The sequence below is a fragment of the Pyrgilauda ruficollis genome, unplaced genomic scaffold, assembly GCF_017590135.1.
Source record: "Pyrgilauda ruficollis isolate IOZ18807 unplaced genomic scaffold, ASM1759013v1 scaffold7, whole genome shotgun sequence".
Taxonomy (NCBI): Eukaryota; Metazoa; Chordata; class Aves; order Passeriformes; family Passeridae; genus Pyrgilauda; species Pyrgilauda ruficollis.
Genome location: NW_024528821.1, coordinates 10,394,190 through 10,412,190, shown reverse-complemented (window position 1 = coordinate 10,412,190; position 18,001 = coordinate 10,394,190). Strand labels below are relative to the sequence as shown.

The window sequence follows — 18,001 nt, the reverse complement described above, 5'->3', positions numbered from 1 at the left end:
ATAACTTTTACATTTTGTCTTGGTACTCATTGACAAGGACCTTTAAAGTGTATGGAAAATGTTTCAGTGCTATTTGACATTCAGTGAAGTTCTCTGGTCTTCTCTTGTCCTTTTAAAGCAGCAGTAATGATGCACCTTAGAAGGAATTCTGTTTTGACAGGAAGGTAAATATGTATATGTTTCTCTGAATTACAGCCCTTCACTAAGTGTATTATAATAAATCTCATTATCCAAAGATAAAGGTCAAGAGAATAATGCTAAAGTCCATTTTGAGTCTTACTCATGCTTTTTTCTGTTGAAGGGGAGAGGCTGATTTCGCTGCCATTACAGTCTAATAATTTTGTTGGTATGATTAAGGGTGACTGGGATACCTTTCTTGAAAATGTAGTAAAATGCCAGTTGTTGATCCGAATGGAAAACAGTACAATAACCCACATTTTATTAAATGTTTGGTAATGGGTCCTTTTGGCTTTATGTTTTTCAGTACTTACTAAACAACTTTTTAAAAAGGGGGGGGGGGTGGTGGCAGTAAAAGAGAAATAATAGGAAATCCAAAAGAAAACTATGACTTCAGCTTCCTCTTTTATTCACAGTCATTGAAAGAAGGGAACTTGTCCAGCTCAGTCAAGTAAGGAGGAAGTTGCTGTACCAGCAGGTGATAACAGGTTTTAGCAAGTTAGGAGAGGAGTGCATGCTGCTGTGTTAGTGCTGGAGACTGAGGCATATCCTTTTCTGCCATCACAGGACAAGTATCTTGTGCCACACCAGACAAAGCTAACATGTGGAAGGAGAAAAGGGATATGGGCTGTTCCTTGAAAGTCCCAAAGTGCACCCATCCCTATGTATGGACCCCCAGGACAGTTACACCCATCTCTGCTACACTGTGCAGTGGTGCGGTGACTGATCTCATATAATACAATGCACTCTTCTCTATCTAATGCACTTTGATTTGTCACCTTTCTAGAAAAAGAGTAAATTTTACATGCTTTTCTTCTCAAAACATTCCTGTTCATCTCAGTATTAGAAATCTTTGTTAGGGTTGGTATCCAGATGCCATGTGCACTCCCTTGAGAAATCGAAGTTAGTGCAGTTTTCTCTTGCTTGTGTATTGATTAATGCAATTCTCTAGAACTGCAAGGAAAGGTTTGGTCCCCATGAGCTGTATGGTTCTCATCTTTCTGATTAATTTATTGTATGAATTGGTTTGTTATTAGTATTTCTTTGTAACTGTCGTGGTCATGTGTTCAACTTAGAGATTTTGCTCTACTTCTGGTAATTTTTGATATTTTTACATGCTAACTTGGGATTAATGGAAAAAATACCCTTTCCTCTGGTAGTTCTTCTAAGTTTAGAGGGTGTTCCTACATTTTGTTGCCTTCTAAGGATTTCTGTTTCTAGCCAGCAATATTAGGACCAAAGTATTTGTGCTCAGGAGCATAGATGGCTAGTGTGGCAGGGGTGTTTTTCTCTTTCATAAAGGGTTCCTTATATACAGATCTCTAAGGTGAGGCTTTTCCCATTCACAGAAGAAAGTTCATGGGTAACAGTAAGGTACACTGAGCATATTGGATCTGTTGCCAAGCAGTTTCATTCTTTCCCTAAACTATTCCAGTAATCTTATTTCCTATTATGTCACACGAACAATGTTTCTAGAACAGTCAAAAGATTTGCAAAGGACATTTGTCACTGCTATGTCCTGTTTATATACAGTAATTTTAGAGATTTGCCCCCTGTTGCCTGAAATGGAAGGGCACTGTTGATGAAATTTCGCACCAACTGTCAAAATTGCTCCTGTGCTCACGTCTCTCTTTTCCTCCCTACCACAGCCCACTGTTTGTAACGTGGAAGATCGGTCGAGATAAGCGATTGCGAGGATGCATAGGTACTTTTTCCGCCATGAACCTGCATTCAGGACTCAGGGAGTACACACTTACTAGGTAAGAATTTGTTTTCTGTAGCCTTGACTTATATATTTAACTAGTCTGTTGAGGAGATGATAGGTGTGCTTTGGTTTGTTTTGGGTTTTTTGGCTGTGTCACTGTATGGGTCAATAAAAACCTGTGTCTCCTTTTGATGCTGAGAGTATTGTCTGGATATTTGACTGCTGGTGTCACGAGGCCATGCTTGCAGTTAAAAACCTTAAGTTGAGCTTATTCTCATGTTATTGGTGTGTAAACTATTCTCCAGTAGCTTATTGTTACTGATTATTACAGTATTTTTCCAGTGTTCAGACAAATTTTAACCTTAGTAGTTAATGTCAGGCCAGAAGACCAGAAAGTCAGATTTGGGGATTATCCTATTCACACTTCTAAAACAGCAGGTATTCTCACCTCTTCTCCATCAGGTGCTTCCAATCAGCTGCAGTTAATTTAATGCTACAAATTTCCATTACATGTTACTCTTCAGATACATCCCAGCCCCTGAGTGGGAAGCTTCTGGATGAGGGAGGTAAGTGACGATAATCCTTCACTCCCTGGCAGCATAATCTTCATGTTTTGATCTACACCTAAATTCATTCACCTTAATATTGTTCCATTTCCTTTGCATAGAGTGAAAACTAATAAGTTTACCACTAGAGCTAGTAGCAAGCTTTCTACTCGTTTTTCTAAGAGTTTTCTTAAGTTTATTCTCTAAAGAATCAATGGAATTTTGTTCCTTTCAGTTACAATAGACTTTATTGCGCTTTAAAATAGAAGCTGCATTCTGGCATGTGTAGACCTCTAAAATTGTCATCACTTAAAATAATTAGTGCTTCCAGATCACTTTAGATTTGAGGCTTTTGTCCATTACGGGGTCTTCCTCTTTGCTGTTAAAATGCCTAGTCCTTCCTGGCATTAAATAATATTAGAATGGGAGATGTTCTTTCTTACATATCTCCCTAGTTAGTTGCAACCTGAAGTTCATTTCATGCTTCTCTGCTGAGCTTGAAGAAGATAACTGCTCATCTCCTGGAGCCCTTACAAACTTCTGAAAGACCTAGTTAACTTGTTGTGCTCATTTTGTTTATTATGAACTCTGGAATGTTTCTGCTTGTGTCCTTTAAAACCTCAGTATTCAAAATGGTCAGTGAGAAGAACCTTTTAATAAGTGCAAAGCAATTTCTTTGTTGAGGGTTAAAAGGCTTAAAGTCTTAACCATTAGTGAGCCAAACTGAATGAAAAACAACTTTGCCCCTGTACTGGAGGTTGTTTCATTTAGGTGTATGCTTTACAGTGCCTGATCAAGAACAATGAGCTTGTACAGAAAATTTCCCCCTGAGGCTAGGAATAAGGGGATAGCTCAAGAAAATAGTTTTTGTTCCTTGTAGATTTTTCCATTCTCACAAATCAGACAGGGCTGTACTCTTAAATACCCTTAAAACTGGTTATATGATTCCTGACTGCATTCTGACTGTGAAAACTGAAGTCAAAATACCTGAAAAGTGATGAAAATTAAAGGGAACTGAAATAATTTCAGTGCAGTATTTACAGGATGGCCACATGCTGTGGAAGTTTATACTAGGCTATTTAGAAGACAGATCAATAATTTTCAAAATGAGGAAAATGGAACTACATAACAACCTATTTTTTAAAAAAATCTTTAGAAGCACATAAGTTGCTTTAAAATAAAATATAACATACAGTGCATATTGGGTTTTGTTACCTTTTATGGTGTTTTTTATGCTTATGGTACCTAATTGTTTCCAGGTTGCTTTTTTATTTTTAAAAATAACAACCAAACTTCAAGTGTGATCACTGAAATGGAGAGTTCATATAAGAATGTACAAAAAAGGTGTTCCCTTCTATCAGTCATTACATAAAAAAGAAAGAGAGGGTTACCTGTGATTAGTTTCCTACTTGTGGTCAGTCTTTTCAACTGTGGGGCTTCCAGAGGAGAGCATTTGAGGAATAAAAGAAGCACCATTGAAATGTCCATGGGCTTTGAGAGTTGAGAGCTCGACAGGCCTCCCTGGGAAGGATTAGAAACTAGGACATTACAGCTTGCTCCAGCAGTATCTGGGCAATAGGCTGCTGCAGAAGACATGGCAATTCCTGAAAGGGAAAAACTTATTCAGAAAAGGCAGAAATTAAACAGCAAAGTAGGTGGAATGAGAATGGGCTGTACTGCAGAAAGTGGAACTTGACCAAAACTTTCAGTTGACAGTGCAGTCAGATGACTGCTGACTTTATTTTCCTTTGACACGTTTCTTCAGCTTCTGTGTAATTGTGGCCCAGCTTTCAGTCAGTAAAATGGTACAAAAGAACAGCTGTTTTTAAATGCCCTGGTGCTTAGAAATCAAAATATGCCCAATTCCCTTCACACATACATGATTTTATTGCAAATGTGCTGAATAGTCCTTAGGATCACAGTAAATAAATCTTGTTATTTCTAGTGATCTCTGGCTGTGTATCATATCCAGTGTGTAGCATACACATCTCCATCTGCATACAGTAGTGCAGTTCCTTTGAAGCAGCATAATGATACTTCACCTAGGAATCTGGAGTGAACAATTTCTTTCTTGGGACACCCCCACCCTACACTTTTTTGGGTCTAGAACCAAAAATGGTGGTGATCTGTGACCATTTTGAGCTCTGTAGGTTGTTGTGCTGATATTGCCAGTATGTTCTAAACAGGAAATTTATGTGGAATGATTCATCGTTAATTGGATGCATCTGCCTAAGTTCTGAGGAGCAATGAGAATACCCATAGTTAAAAAAGCATTCCTTATAAAATCTACATGTTAAATTCAATTTTCTCTGCAGTTATATCAGTGAAACACAAGGGAAAGGATGTGTATTATTAAAATCTTCTACAGAACTTTATGGAGAGAGAGATTCAGACTTGTATTTCATTTTACTAGGAGGTAAACCATGTCCAAGTGTTCTACAGTGCTGAATGCTACCTTTTAGAATGAAGAAATTTTACCATGGCTAAAATAGTCCTTTAGACTGAATGTGTTAAATTGACTATCCCACCTGAATGCATAAAAATAAACCAATCCAGATTATGAAAAATACCTTATGTTTTACAGCTCCTTCAAGAAAATACTCTGAACTTGGAAGCAGGTTACCACAGAATTTCATAACAGGTTGATAAATTACTTTTTCATGTATTTTGTACAGCAGTAAGACTTAGGTTTTGGCACTGAGTTTTAAAATCCTGCTTTTATAAACTTGAGATATTGAACAAAATGGTTTCAGTTCTTTATTTTAGTTTTAGTTTTTAATCTATTTCCTAGAACTTGAAGTAATATTTAATGGCTATTGGATGTAAAACTATAGGTGCATAAATTTTTAACTCTGTTGGTTTAGCCTATCAAGGCTAGAATATGTATCTGGGGAGAGAGATAGTAGAGAACAGGCAGGTGAAGGGAGATGTTACATGGCAGAGTGTGCCGTCCCAGAAGAAAGTAGTAACGAAAAATTGGAGGGCTCCAAAGCTTAAATGTATTAACGTAATGGCTAAAAACTGGGTTTAGCCCACCTTTCTTTAACTAGCATAGACCTGTCTCTACTGACTATACGCTGTAATCAGTTTTTTCGTTGTTTGTTCTGCTTACCACTCCACCTGAGGGGAATAGGACTGCTGTCAGACACTCAGCTTAGATGTGGCTGATCAACAAAAGAAAGCAAAGAGAAGCTGGGGATGAGAAGCACAAGATGGAAGGAAATGAAACCTACGACCCAACTTTCTCATAACTGAATTTGGGTGTACATTCCATATGAGGATTTGGCTACTGCTGGCATTAAGTACTGCTCTGTTCCTGTCCGCAATTTCAAGAGTCAGTCCTTGTTGCTGCAATACTGTCTGCTCTCTCTGTCAAAAGCACTAACCCTTTGTTCCTGTTCCAAATTTTACCATCCAACTGTAAAATAACAGTACAGCAAGCTCATTTAAGGGGTGAAATTGAAAAATATTTAAGAACTGATCACATTAAGATTGATGCTGGCTGTACTTGTTGAAGACTAGTGACAAATTTTTGTACAGACAGGACAATTTCTTTCGTGTATTTAGTTAAGTTTACTACTCTAACCCTGTAATCAGTGCTAACTTCCAAAAGGTCAGTGCTAACTTCCCAAAACCTTTACTGCCAAGCAGTGTTGCTGTGGGTGTAGGTAGTCATTACCATGGATCCAGGGCAAAGCATACTCATTCATCTGACTGCAATTTTTTGAACTGCTGAGTTGGGGGAATTACATGTTTTTGACAGTTGTTGTGGCCTTCGTTGTTGACAGAAGTCATAGGTTGAATTAATTTGTGCAAATAACATCTCATGTAATATTTCAGAGCATATTGTTGCTTCTGTGTTGCCCACTGATAATACTTTACAGGCTGCCTTGCCTTTGGCTTTGATTTATAGTATACCACTGCTGAATGTTGGCTTGTTAAAATTCTGTTAATACACTGTCTGGTGGCCACCAGTGGAAAAATGCCTGATAATTGTGAGATGAAGCTTACATTATCACGCTTGTAATTAAACTCTGCAGACAGCAGTGTAGGTTCATGACAGCCTGCACTCACCAGGGTTATGCTGTTTTTCTATGTTCAATATTGTTTTTAAAGTCAGAAAGCTTCCTTTCCATTTGTATGTGTCTGTGAAAAGCGGGTGCCTGCTGGTCTCCTCTGAGTTCCCAGGGTTGCCTTACTGAGGTAGAAGGCACAGATCTCCAGGTGAGAAGAGGTGCTTGGGGCCATATGTGCTAACATGGTTCTGTGTCCAGTTGAGTGAACAGACAACCACTGAGTACCACAGAGCATGTGAGAAGCCAGTGGCAATAACACTCTGGAATGAGTAACTCCTACCTCCCACTTAACAGCAAGTTGCAGTCATGAAGGGTAAAATTTTTAGAGGAGGGTTCAGCCTATGAAATCCATGAAATCTTAAATTTTAAGAACAAAAATGCCCTATGTGCTGTCAGCTGGGACACCTCAGAGTCCACTAAATTTTAAGAACAAAAATGCCCTATGTGCTGTCAGCTGGGACACCTCAGATACTCAGCTGGGATACTCAGATACTCAATCTGTCACATTGAATCATAGAATTGTTTACATTGGAAAACACATTAAGGTCATCAAGTCCAGCCATTAACTCAGCACTGCCAAGCCACCACTCCAGCATGTCTCCAAGTACCAAGTCTACATGGCTTCTAAATCCCTTTAGGGCTGGGGACTCCACCACTTTTTTGGGCAGCATGTTTCAATACTTGACAACCCTTTTGGTGAAAAAATGCTTCCTAGCAGCCAGTCTAAATGATGCCTGGTGCAACTTAGGCCATTTTTTCTTGTCCTGTCACTTGCTGTTTGGGGGAAGAGGCTGACCCCACCTGGCTACAGCCTCCTTGCGGGTGGAGAGCAGTAAGGTCTCTCCTGAGCCTCTTCAGGCTAAACATCTCCAGTATAAGCAGCTCTCAGTTACACCATCATATTTCCTTCCTGTGTTACGAGGTTCTGTAGAGTGATTTCAGAGCATCCTCCATTCCGGGGAGATAGGAAGTGAGGTGCCAAACTGACACTTGAGAGGATGTGCTGAGTGCTTTTCCCTCTGACCAAGGATGGGGGCTCCCTGGCCTAAGGAGAGTTCAGGAATGCTGAAGAGGTTGCAGGACTGCTGTTCTGCTGATCTCGGCCCCTTGGGTTGGTGGTTGATAATGTTGCTCTGAGGTGGGCATCACCAAGGCAGGTTCTGCTCATCTGCCAGGCAGCAGCAGAGGGAGGGGATTATTCTCATCACTTTGTAGCAATTTCATATCGCTAGAACTCCTTAGCAAAAGAGAGATGTTTGAGCCAAAGCTATGTTTGAAAGACATTTGGAAATATATAAGTACTGAACACATTTATTATATATGCATGTATATTTGTATATAACATATAATCTATAACACTTGTATGTTCTGAGTCAGAACTGGGCTGAAGTGTATTAAGGCAGTTCAGCCTTCAACTTCACTTTGCAAATCAGAATATGTATATAGATACATATATATTAATGATGGTGTTGCCATCGAGAGGTATTAATAATGTTGTATCTTAGAACTCCTTTTTGTTTTCAAAAATGCTTTTGTTAAAATATAAAATTGAGGTATTAGCACTGTGATCTTGAAGTATTTACTCATCACTTCTGTTGAAACTGAGGCAAAATTATTTTACCATGTACACATTTTGTACTGGCTCATGGATTTGCCTGCCATATCGTGTATATAGATGAGATTTTACTGAAACTTGAAGGTGTTCATATTTCTAAATTTTATCCAAGCCAATAAAAGCTAGTTGCTTTGAATCTGCTTGTAAACACTAACTTTACAAATAACAAGCACTTTAATTTGGGTAAATGTGTTCTAGTGGAATATATGTTTATTAGTAAAATGGTTTGTGGTGTAAACCCACAACAACAGAAAGTCCAAATGAAGTATATAAATCTGAATTTATTGAGCCAGACTTAGTTACTCTGTGTGAGTCAGTTCAGTAAATAGGTCTGTAATGATTTTGTGCACACAGTGCCAGGTTGTTACTTCAGGGAACTGTTGTTTAACAGAGCTGTTTGCTGCCTTCTCTCAAAGGCCAGAGCTAAATACCATACTGGCTCTTTAAGTGGAAAAAAAAAAACCCAAATTTTTGTTTTAATGGTGGGTTAAATGCTTCTCCTTATTTTGTTAGGAAGGAAAATCTTGTTTAGAAGAGAGGAGCATGCCGTAGAGAATACATGTTTTTTTGCATATTGCATGTGTTGAGAATGTAGTCATTCTGCCTTAAATTTTTTCTTTATTTAAAACAAACAATGAAAACAAAATGAAAAACCCTGGTTTTGTAATTGTTACTCTATTATTCCTGAGAAAAACCTTGCTAGACCCTTGGACCTAATGGTAGATGAGTCTGTTTCCTTAGCAACACTGCTTGAAAGAAAGTAAAGGAAAATGCCACAAATGGAAGGACAGCTCTTAGATTATTATCTTTATGAAAGGAGGAGAGCATAATGATGCTCTCCCAAAGCTTTTTCAATAGAACCAGGGTTATCAAATATTGATAACCATTTTACTGTTTTGCTGGGAAAACTGAATTAAAGATTATGAATGCTGTGTCACAGGAGAATGCATTACTGTGTTTTGTAGAGTGAACTTACTCTTGGAGTTGACTGTTTATGAAAGGTATCTAAAAATCAAGGAAAAAGAATTCATAATTAAAAATTACTACAAAATTGCTGTATCTGTATAAAATGGCTCCGTGAATTTTAGAGGGTGTTTTACTGAGACTTACTGTCATAAGTTTAAGGTCTCAGCAGTAGAATTTGGTGTAACTAAGGAAATGGCCATATTTGAAATACTTATTTAATCACCTTATTTAAAAGACATGCATTAAAAATTGGGAGTTTCAAAAATGTACTTTTAGAAAATGCATGCTCAGAAAAAGACGCGCTCAAGCAAGATAACTTTCATGAGTTAACATAACTTGTGGTATTTGGAATAAATCAGATGTTGCTGGAATTTGATTGAACTGGCGCTATCCAGCAGTTACTCAGACTTTCCAGATGGGTTTCAGGGAGGAGCCATCTCATTTGTGACTCCAGCCTTTCCCATGATGATCTTGCATTTTGTGTTCTTCCCACACAGTCTCCCATTATGTGAACAAAATGATGCATGCCCTGTAAGTTCAAAGACAGAGTTCTTGTTGAGTTGAAACACTAGTTTGGTTCTAAGTCAGATATTTATTTGTCCTTGGATGTTACTTGACAGAAGTGTTTGGGAGGGAGGGTGGAGGTAGGGGAACTGGCCACCCTGGCTTTCCTACCACACTCTATATTGCCATAACTTACTTTTCTTTTACTAGTACAGGTAGTTGTTGGTACTTCCATGGGTTTTAGTCAACTTTTTAATCTCTTTATATGATAGTCTTAAGGGGAACATCATCAAAACATTGCCTGAAAATTTTTTATAGTTACATTTGCTTTCTTTTGAGACTCTTGGTGACTTACTGATTTCTGAAGCGCTACGAAGGTGTGCTGAGCTATGGGCCAGTGCTGCAGAATACAAGACAGGACTGTGCTCACAGCAGACAGAGGCATATGTAGAGTGTGTCTCAGAGCACTTACGATGTAAAGAAAGGATTTGTCTATTTGGAAACAGGACAGAATGGAAAAATTTGGCATAGAAATTACCTGCTCTTGGGTGAGTTTTTCTCTCTGGCTGTTCTCAGCTTAGCAGGTGTTAATTTTTAATACAGAGCAAGGGATGTTTTCCACAACTTTCTTCTGAGGGTAGTGAAACGTCCTACTGCACAGACTGGCCAGTGCTTATATGTACTAAATATGAGACATCCTAAGTAAGACTCTGGGAATTGAGGTGCAGCTGTGGTATATGAGATACCTTCCCAGTAGAAGTACACTTCAGCTCAAGGAACTGTTTTTTACTGAAATCTGGTGTTTCAATACCAGTTAGCAGAGATTAGGCAAGGTCACAGGAAAAAGAATTGTCTCATGCTTACAAGCTGTTAAAATCTTTAAACTCTGCAGCTTTGTGTGGGAGGCGCTGTGGGAAAGGAGTCTCTATTAAAGTTTTCAGTCTGTCAGCACCTCCTCCATTTAGGTGTTTTCTGATGCTTCCTTTTAAGACTATAAAGAAGAAATAGCACAAACTGGGTGTGGGTAACTGGGCTCCAAAAGCCCTTGTTGTCTGTGTTCACTTTGACACAAAGGTGTTGAAGCTTTTGAAATTGTTTTTTACCATTTTCCATAGATCAGAGTAGTGAGAGTTAGAATGCTCCTGTAAACTGTAGCAGTGTTTTCTGGAATTTCTAAATAGTAGTGACAGATACCTGTTTTTAAAATTTGTTCCTGTTGACGCCAGGAAGAAAGAAGTTACATCCTTTACAAGAGCTGTGCAGTTAAGATGGTGGAAAAGCTCTTGGAAGAAGAAGAAATAGACTATCCACTGCTGGAACACAGGCAGCCATGTAAATGCTGAAGAATATCTGAAGACATCTGAAGTTAAGCTCATTTCTGAGGTAGTCCTAAAGTCTTAGAGGCCCAATCACTCTGCACTATTTCAGCTTATATCATGTGTGTGTTTGTGGGCAAGTGACCTCAAAGTGGGGTGGGAGAAAAAACACACAGGAAAGTCTTGAAAGGCTTCTTGAACTTCATAGTTTACAAGTGACTGGAGTTTTACTCCAGTTAATTGTAGGGGGTATACATACTTACCTGAAAATAACCAGGTTTTTCTTTACTAACATTAATTTGAAAATATAATACTAGGAACAGAAGCACTCCAGGTTTATCTCTTCTCTTTGAATTGCAGATGCACATTTCAGGTTCTGCCATACTCCTTAGAAAAATGTATGGAGTGCTAGATACACTTTAAATGAGTGTATATTTGTGATAGCCTTTATTTTAGAAACAAACTGAATGTACTTTGATTATTTTTTTAGCTCTGTAAATAACTGTGTTGATGCAATTCACAAAGCATCAACTGCTGCAAAAGTATGTAAATAAACCATTAAGAATATTTGTTGTATAACCAAAAAATATTTCTAATCTCAAAGATTTCTACTTTTATTTCCGTTTCCAAGACTTGTAATTAAAACTTTCCTAAATATAATTGTAATTTACTTGTGGAGAATAGCTTTTGATTGTGGTGGAGAAGAGCTTTTTTTGGCCATCAGTACAAATTTCTGTAGGACTGGTAACACTCAGTTCTTCAAGCAAGGATATTTTCTGTGGGGGAATGGTGACACGTGCCTGTTTCGTAAATATAATACGTAGGCTACAAAGAGTCAGCTCACATGCTTAAATTTAGGTTCCCTGTTCCAGTGCAATGGTATAATCTTTATTTCTTAGTGCAGATTACTTGCATTAAAGGGTCAGTTGTCAGGCAAGCAGTCTCTCAGGTTGGAGAAGTACAGTATATAAATAACTCCCACAAGAACTTGGGGAAGTGGTGCAGATGTTAAGAAGTGCTCTGCTGAGCCTGGGTACAGCTCCTGGGAACTCCTCATCTGTCAGAAGCTGCAGCCCCAGCTTCAGTGAAAGAGCCCTTTGTGACCACGGGAGTTACTAACAGTTGTGGTTTAAGTCTGTATATGAAATCGGGTATTGCAAACTTTTAACCAGCAAGGAATGGTGACTTTTTATTTTTACTGTATTTTTCAGTTCATTAGAATTCCCTTAGTTCTGATTTTACAGGGGAAAAGAAGAAAAACTCCTGTGTTTTTTTTTTGAGCAGTACAGCTTTCTGGTATTTCTAATTCAAGTAATTTTATGACTTCTATACTACCACAAACTGAAATAGATGTCAAACTTCTTGTAACAGCCAATTAATTTGCTATTTTACATACCAGCCTAATTGTGAGTAACATTCTCAGTGCTTTATTTATAAATAAAAGTCAGATTAGAAATGCATTCACACTGGTACATTCAAATGGTATTTCTTACTTCAGAAGACTTAATTTCTTTCATTTAATGTTGCTAAAGTGAATAATGTAGAATAAAAATATATTTAGTATGTAATAAAAGGTTAAGCAAGTATTTTCTTCAAATACTGGCTTATATCCCATTTAACTGAAGCATCAATGTAAAGCCAAAATATAATATGACTCAATTGTACAAGTGTTGAAAGAGATATGTCTGTATGGAAAAAAAATGTTGTGTGCATATGTATATGCATTTAACAGCTTCAGTTCTTATTGAATTAGAGTTAAAAGAGCTGCTTGTGTTATCTCTAGGCCAGTTACTTCCAGGTATTGTTGTTAAAGCCCCACATCTAATATGTTCGTTTGGCCAGGAAGAAAAAAACGCTTGTTAAATAAGTGAACACAAAGAAGGAAAAGGAGAAATGTAATTTTAAAGTAATTGAGAGGTCATTGTAACCTTGGTTCTACAGCAGGGCATCACTGCTTTTCACCAGAAATATTTTACATGCTCTGTCAAGAAATTGATGCTGGTTTTGTTTCTGTTCCAGAAACTTCTGCATGGTTTGCAAGCTGGTTAGCTGGCCCTTTCTCATCTGTGCTGAGGATGCATTCTGCAGTTTGCTCACTTAGCTACAGAGAGGCTTTTTTCCTTTGACCTAGACTGCTAATCCCTCATTGCAAAGAGCAGCAGCTGTGCTTTGTCTGTGGAGGTCTCTGCACCACATGCAGCCTCATTTGCCAGAGCCACCCCTCTTTGTGTGCTCAGCTTTTTCAATCACTGAAAGGGTGACTTACTGGTTTGTTGCTCAGAAAACCCTCTTGAGGTTTGTGGAAGTCTACAATGCATGTTCTCTTTTTTCCCCCCCCCCCACCAGAAATGTGAATTTTCAAGAGCTGTTACATGTGATTTCACAAGACTGTGTTTGACTAAAGCATTCCTGACATTCAGGAGTAAAACATTTCATGAGTCGCTTTTTAAATGGTGATAATCTATTTCCATTTAAATATTAGTCACTTTAGACAGATGTGTTGAATTGCATCTCTGATTGTATGATTATGACTAAACCAATATTTTGTGTGTCCCCACTATATCCTCATTTAACATTGAATAGTTGGGCTTCAGCTGGTCTTGGTACAAGTCCCATAGTTAAACATATGTGTCACATAGTCACATAGTTGCATATGTGGCAATGCAAGATGTTCGTGGTAGTTAAAAGCTGAATAGACACATGGACAGAACAATCCTTTCCTGGTTTGACTTTTACTGCAGTGAATGACAAAACTCTACTGCCTTCAAAGGCAGAAGAATTTGGCCTGTAGTTCTCTCTAAGAAAATGTGATTTAAATGCATTCCTTGAATACTTAAGTTTCTGAGGCTGCAGACAGATGTAGCCTAACCTGGACCTTTTGCCTTTTCTTTATTTCGGAACTTCCTTTTCATTCCACTTCAGCTGTTTTTATTTGCTACTCAAAACCTGGTTTAGAGTGAAAAACATAGAGTGACAGCTGGCAGACTGGGAACTGAATGTACTGTTTAGCTGAGCTTGCAAACATTCTGTTGTTTGGGCATCTTGACCTTAGATAAGAGGGGTTTGTGAGTGCCCCATCCAGGCAGTTCTGTAAGCTGAGTAGGTTGCAGGTGGTACAGAACGTGCCACCCCAAGTAGACAGAATTGTGACAGGAATATGGAAGGAATAAAAGGATGAAATCGTGACCCGCTCTCATGAGCAAGAGGGAAGTGGCAGAGTTGCTAAAAGGAGAATAAGAAGATGGCTTACAGACAACTTCTTTTGTGTGTAGAAGGTAGAGGGAAGGAAATGCAGGATGCAAAGCTTCCAGATATATAGAATGTGTTTATGTATCTAAAACATACTCTATTCATAGCTTGATCCGCTAATGAGATTCATATAGGAAATAAAAACCTGCACATGTACAAAATGAACAGAAAAAAAGCCTTTTTGTTGCCTTAAATAGGAATTAAATTCTGTTGATGCAGCAGTTCTGATGGCTGCATTCTAGAATAGTTTCATGATAGTGGGAGCAAGTGCCTAGAAACCAAAAGTCTCATGAAGGAGGGACCATTTCTTTCCCTGAGGTCTTGTTACATGTGATGTGCCACAAGGGACTCATCTTGTGCCTATCTTTTACTGTATTTATAAAAACACAGAATTAGTAAGATGCTATGAGCTCATTTATCATCCTCTACACTGACGGCACTCAGATCTGCATCCCTCTGCAGATGTACTTGCAGGATGTGTAAGAGATTGTGTTTAGCTAAAAAACAGTTGGTTTGAACATAATCCAAGTTGATTTGTGATACTGATGGAACACATCTTGGGAAACAAGCCAGGATATTATTCTGTGTTAGGTATTTTGAGTGGTCATATTCCAGTCTGTAAGGCAGTGTGGCCTTGGCTTATTCTCAGTTCATGTGTTTGTTGAAGAATTTCAAGACTGAATCCTGTTACCTTTTATTTCTCAGACTGTATTTGCTAATACCTTCATATTTCAGCATATTTTCGTGTCTTAATCTTTTTCTATTAATCATTTACTACAACACCTCATGTAAGCAGGTATGAGTGAGCAACCTGGTCTGGTGGAAGGTGTCCCTGCCCACAGCAGGGGGTTGGAATGAAATGATCTTTAAGGTCTCTTCCAGAGCTATTCTGTGATTCTGCAGTATTTGTCCTTCTAAACTGATGTACTGCATAACCTACCATACCTTTTGCTTTCCTTATATTTAACCTGATTATATATATTTAATTTGTCCATCACTGTGATTTGGAAGTCCTGATTGAAAAACAGTTTCAGTGTTTGGGGCAAACAGTACTGAAGCTGAGCAATAAAAATTCAACTATTATATTTTGATACAAAAATACAGTGTTTCTGGTGACAGAACACTGTTGAAAAAATGAAGTACTCTTGTTCTAGAATCTCAGCAGCATAATTAAAAAAATACTCTCATTTTTACAAGCTGCAGGAATTTGAAGATGTAAATGTTTAAATTATCTTCCTGTATTTATATACAACTACATTGCTGACACATTTAGAAATGTTTTTCTGTAGGTACTTAAGATGAGGTCTTTTCAAAGTTCATAGTAAATTAAAAATACCTCATTAGTTTGTTCTTTTATAAAATTACGGCTTGAATGCAACTTTAGAGGGGGACAATATTTTGTGAATTGCTTAAATGAGAGTTGAACTCAGCTGTTTTATGACCTCAAAGATTTTTGTCTTGACTTCAGTATCTGTTTTGGGGTAAAATAACGTTCTTAGGTCAATATTGATAGATGTGCCAGAGATGTAAAGAATTCTAGAGATTTCTTTTTATGTTGCTAGAGATTTGTGTGGTTAATGTTGCTCAAGCTGCGTGGTTCTAAGTGTAATTGAGCAGTTCATTTTTGTTCATTATCTAAACTTTGCCATCTGCTGGAAAGCCTTTTAGTGACATTATAATTTCGTCCAGTTGGAGCTCAATTAAGGTTTTCTGACTAGTCTGTTATCATGTATTCACCAAACAAAAACCTACACACCGAACCCTGGTCAGTTTTGTTGCTCAGTTTTTAAACAACAGTCTGGAATCAGTGTGACAAGCCTACTGTGTTGTGCTGGGAAAACGTTTTAAGTGCTGTGAATTTAGTTTTTATGTAGCAAACCAAGACATATTTGTGGAAATTGACCCCTTTCAGCTTCCTGAATGTTTATGACACAAACTGTCACGCGTTTTTGAATTGCATTGTCATTTATCCCAGCAGGATGTATGATGCAGGGACGGGTGAGGGACAGTACAGGAGAAGGCAGAAAAGAAGCTGCCCCCTTTGAAGAAACTCCTTTATAGAGCTACTGACCTGATGTTCCCTTGTAGTCAGGAGATGTTTGGGGTCTGCGCTGAGCAATTCCCAGTGCAGGCAGCTGTGGGGCAGTGGATGTTCCAAACTGCCTTGTTGTGTTCCTCCAGGATGGAGTGGGTGGAGCAAGCAGTTGCAGCTCTCCACCTGCACCTGGGCAAATGCACAGTAACTGCTTCCTCTGGGCTGTTGTGTGCTCCAGGCTGCCCCTCTCTCACTGCCCTGTGCAATGGGAAGACTTTGGATTTAGCACACCTCTGTCAGGGTGTAGCTCTGAGCTGTTACTGAAGCTTTGCTGTGTCTTGAAGTTAATGTAATTGAAGATTTTGATGTTTTTTTCTGGTGTAATAAGGTATATTGTATAGTAATGTGAAATGATACCTCATGCCCTCTAGGACTAAAACTGTGAGAAAAATGGAGTCTTTACTTTATTTGGCCTTTTGAAAGGCCAGTAAGTCCTTTAGAACCACAGAAGCACTATAGCGTAAGAATTCTGGTTTCAGGAGACAGGAAGTTAAAGCCACAGAAACTTGACTCTTGTGAATGTAATCAGGAACCTACAATATCACTTTGTGGATCTTCTTAGTTTTAACAGAACTTAGTTTAGACTCAACTTTTTGATGGGATCAGGTTGCAAGTGCTGTGACTTCTGTGATCATACTTTTCCACTTGAAGTCCATAACAGCACGTACACAGAATTCTCCTAAACTTTAAGAACCTATCCATACAAGCCTTTGTTGTTTCTCTGGTACTTTATGGCAGAAAGAAAGAAATTAATTTTATGCATCATGTCTACACAGTGTAACATCATCATGGCATAATGATTAACCAGGTGTATTTGGAAGAATCCAGCTTGATAGAATATTTCTCTGGATAATTGTCAGAGAAGTAGAAAAAACATACTTGTTTCTTTCTGCTAAAAAGCCCTGAATTTATGGGAGTGTTGGTTTTTAGAGCTTCATTCTTGTGAGCTTGCTTTTCTTAAATTTTGTAATGGTGAGTCAGTGAGGAGTTGGAGTTTTCATCTGCTCTGTACCAAGGCTGACAGACCCAACTGAAGAACCAGCAGCAGTGAAACCCCCAGGAGGTTCAGCCCATGGTCCCTGGGCAGGTGCACGTTAGCTCTGTGTCTTAACAGGTCCTCACAGTGACTGCAGAGTCCTTGAGCAGCATCTCAGACCCTGTCAGCCCTTCTGTGTGCTCTGGAGTGGATTTGTACCGTGTAGCCAGAATAAGAAATCAAATAAGGATTTGTCTGGAAATGTTAAGTACTCCTAGAAATATTCTGGAGAGGCTTCTTTTGATTTATACAGCTGGTGGACTTTTTTATGGAAAAACAAGGGCCCAGAAACTTACTGGCAATACCAGTATGGTTTGATTTTTAATTGTGGGTATGGTTTCTGCAGTATATATATGAACATAAAAATACTCTTGAAGCCATTAAATTAGGAGAACATACAGACAGCTTATTTTTGGAGCCACTGGCTGTCTAAAATAGAAACTTAATTGTCTTATGTAGCCAATATAGGTTGCCTTTTCTGATGAGCTTTTCTAAATGCTTAATTTATATACGTGCTCTGATTTGTCTTAAAAGGAGTGGTATTTTTTCAAAGCTGAAATAACTGTCTAAAATAGAGCAGCAGTTTTTTCCTTCTTCCTCTTAAGTTACATGTCTGATTTCAGACAGACTGGGAGAAGAGTCTTGCTGGCATACTTCACTTCTGTGGAGTAAAAAAATAAATTTATTAAAGAGCCAGAATGCCAGATCATTATTTTA

The 18,001-nt window shown here is 38.3% G+C and overlaps 1 protein-coding gene across 4 annotated transcripts in view; it reads left to right on the top strand.

Moving 5' to 3' along the window:
* The window catches only part of AMMECR1 (AMMECR nuclear protein 1), a 70,431-nt gene that overhangs the window by 30,127 nt on the left and 22,303 nt on the right, over positions 1 to 18,001 (top strand). For all 4 annotated transcript variants that reach the window (XR_005956646.1, XR_005956645.1, XM_041485348.1 and 1 more), the window contains exon 2: positions 1,827 to 1,937. Coding sequence is in view for 2 of the 4 variants with exons in the window: in XM_041485348.1 (XP_041341282.1) it covers positions 1,827 to 1,937 (111 nt within the window). In the remaining 2 variants the exon portion in view is untranslated. The remainder of the gene's footprint in view (positions 1 to 1,826; positions 1,938 to 18,001) is intronic.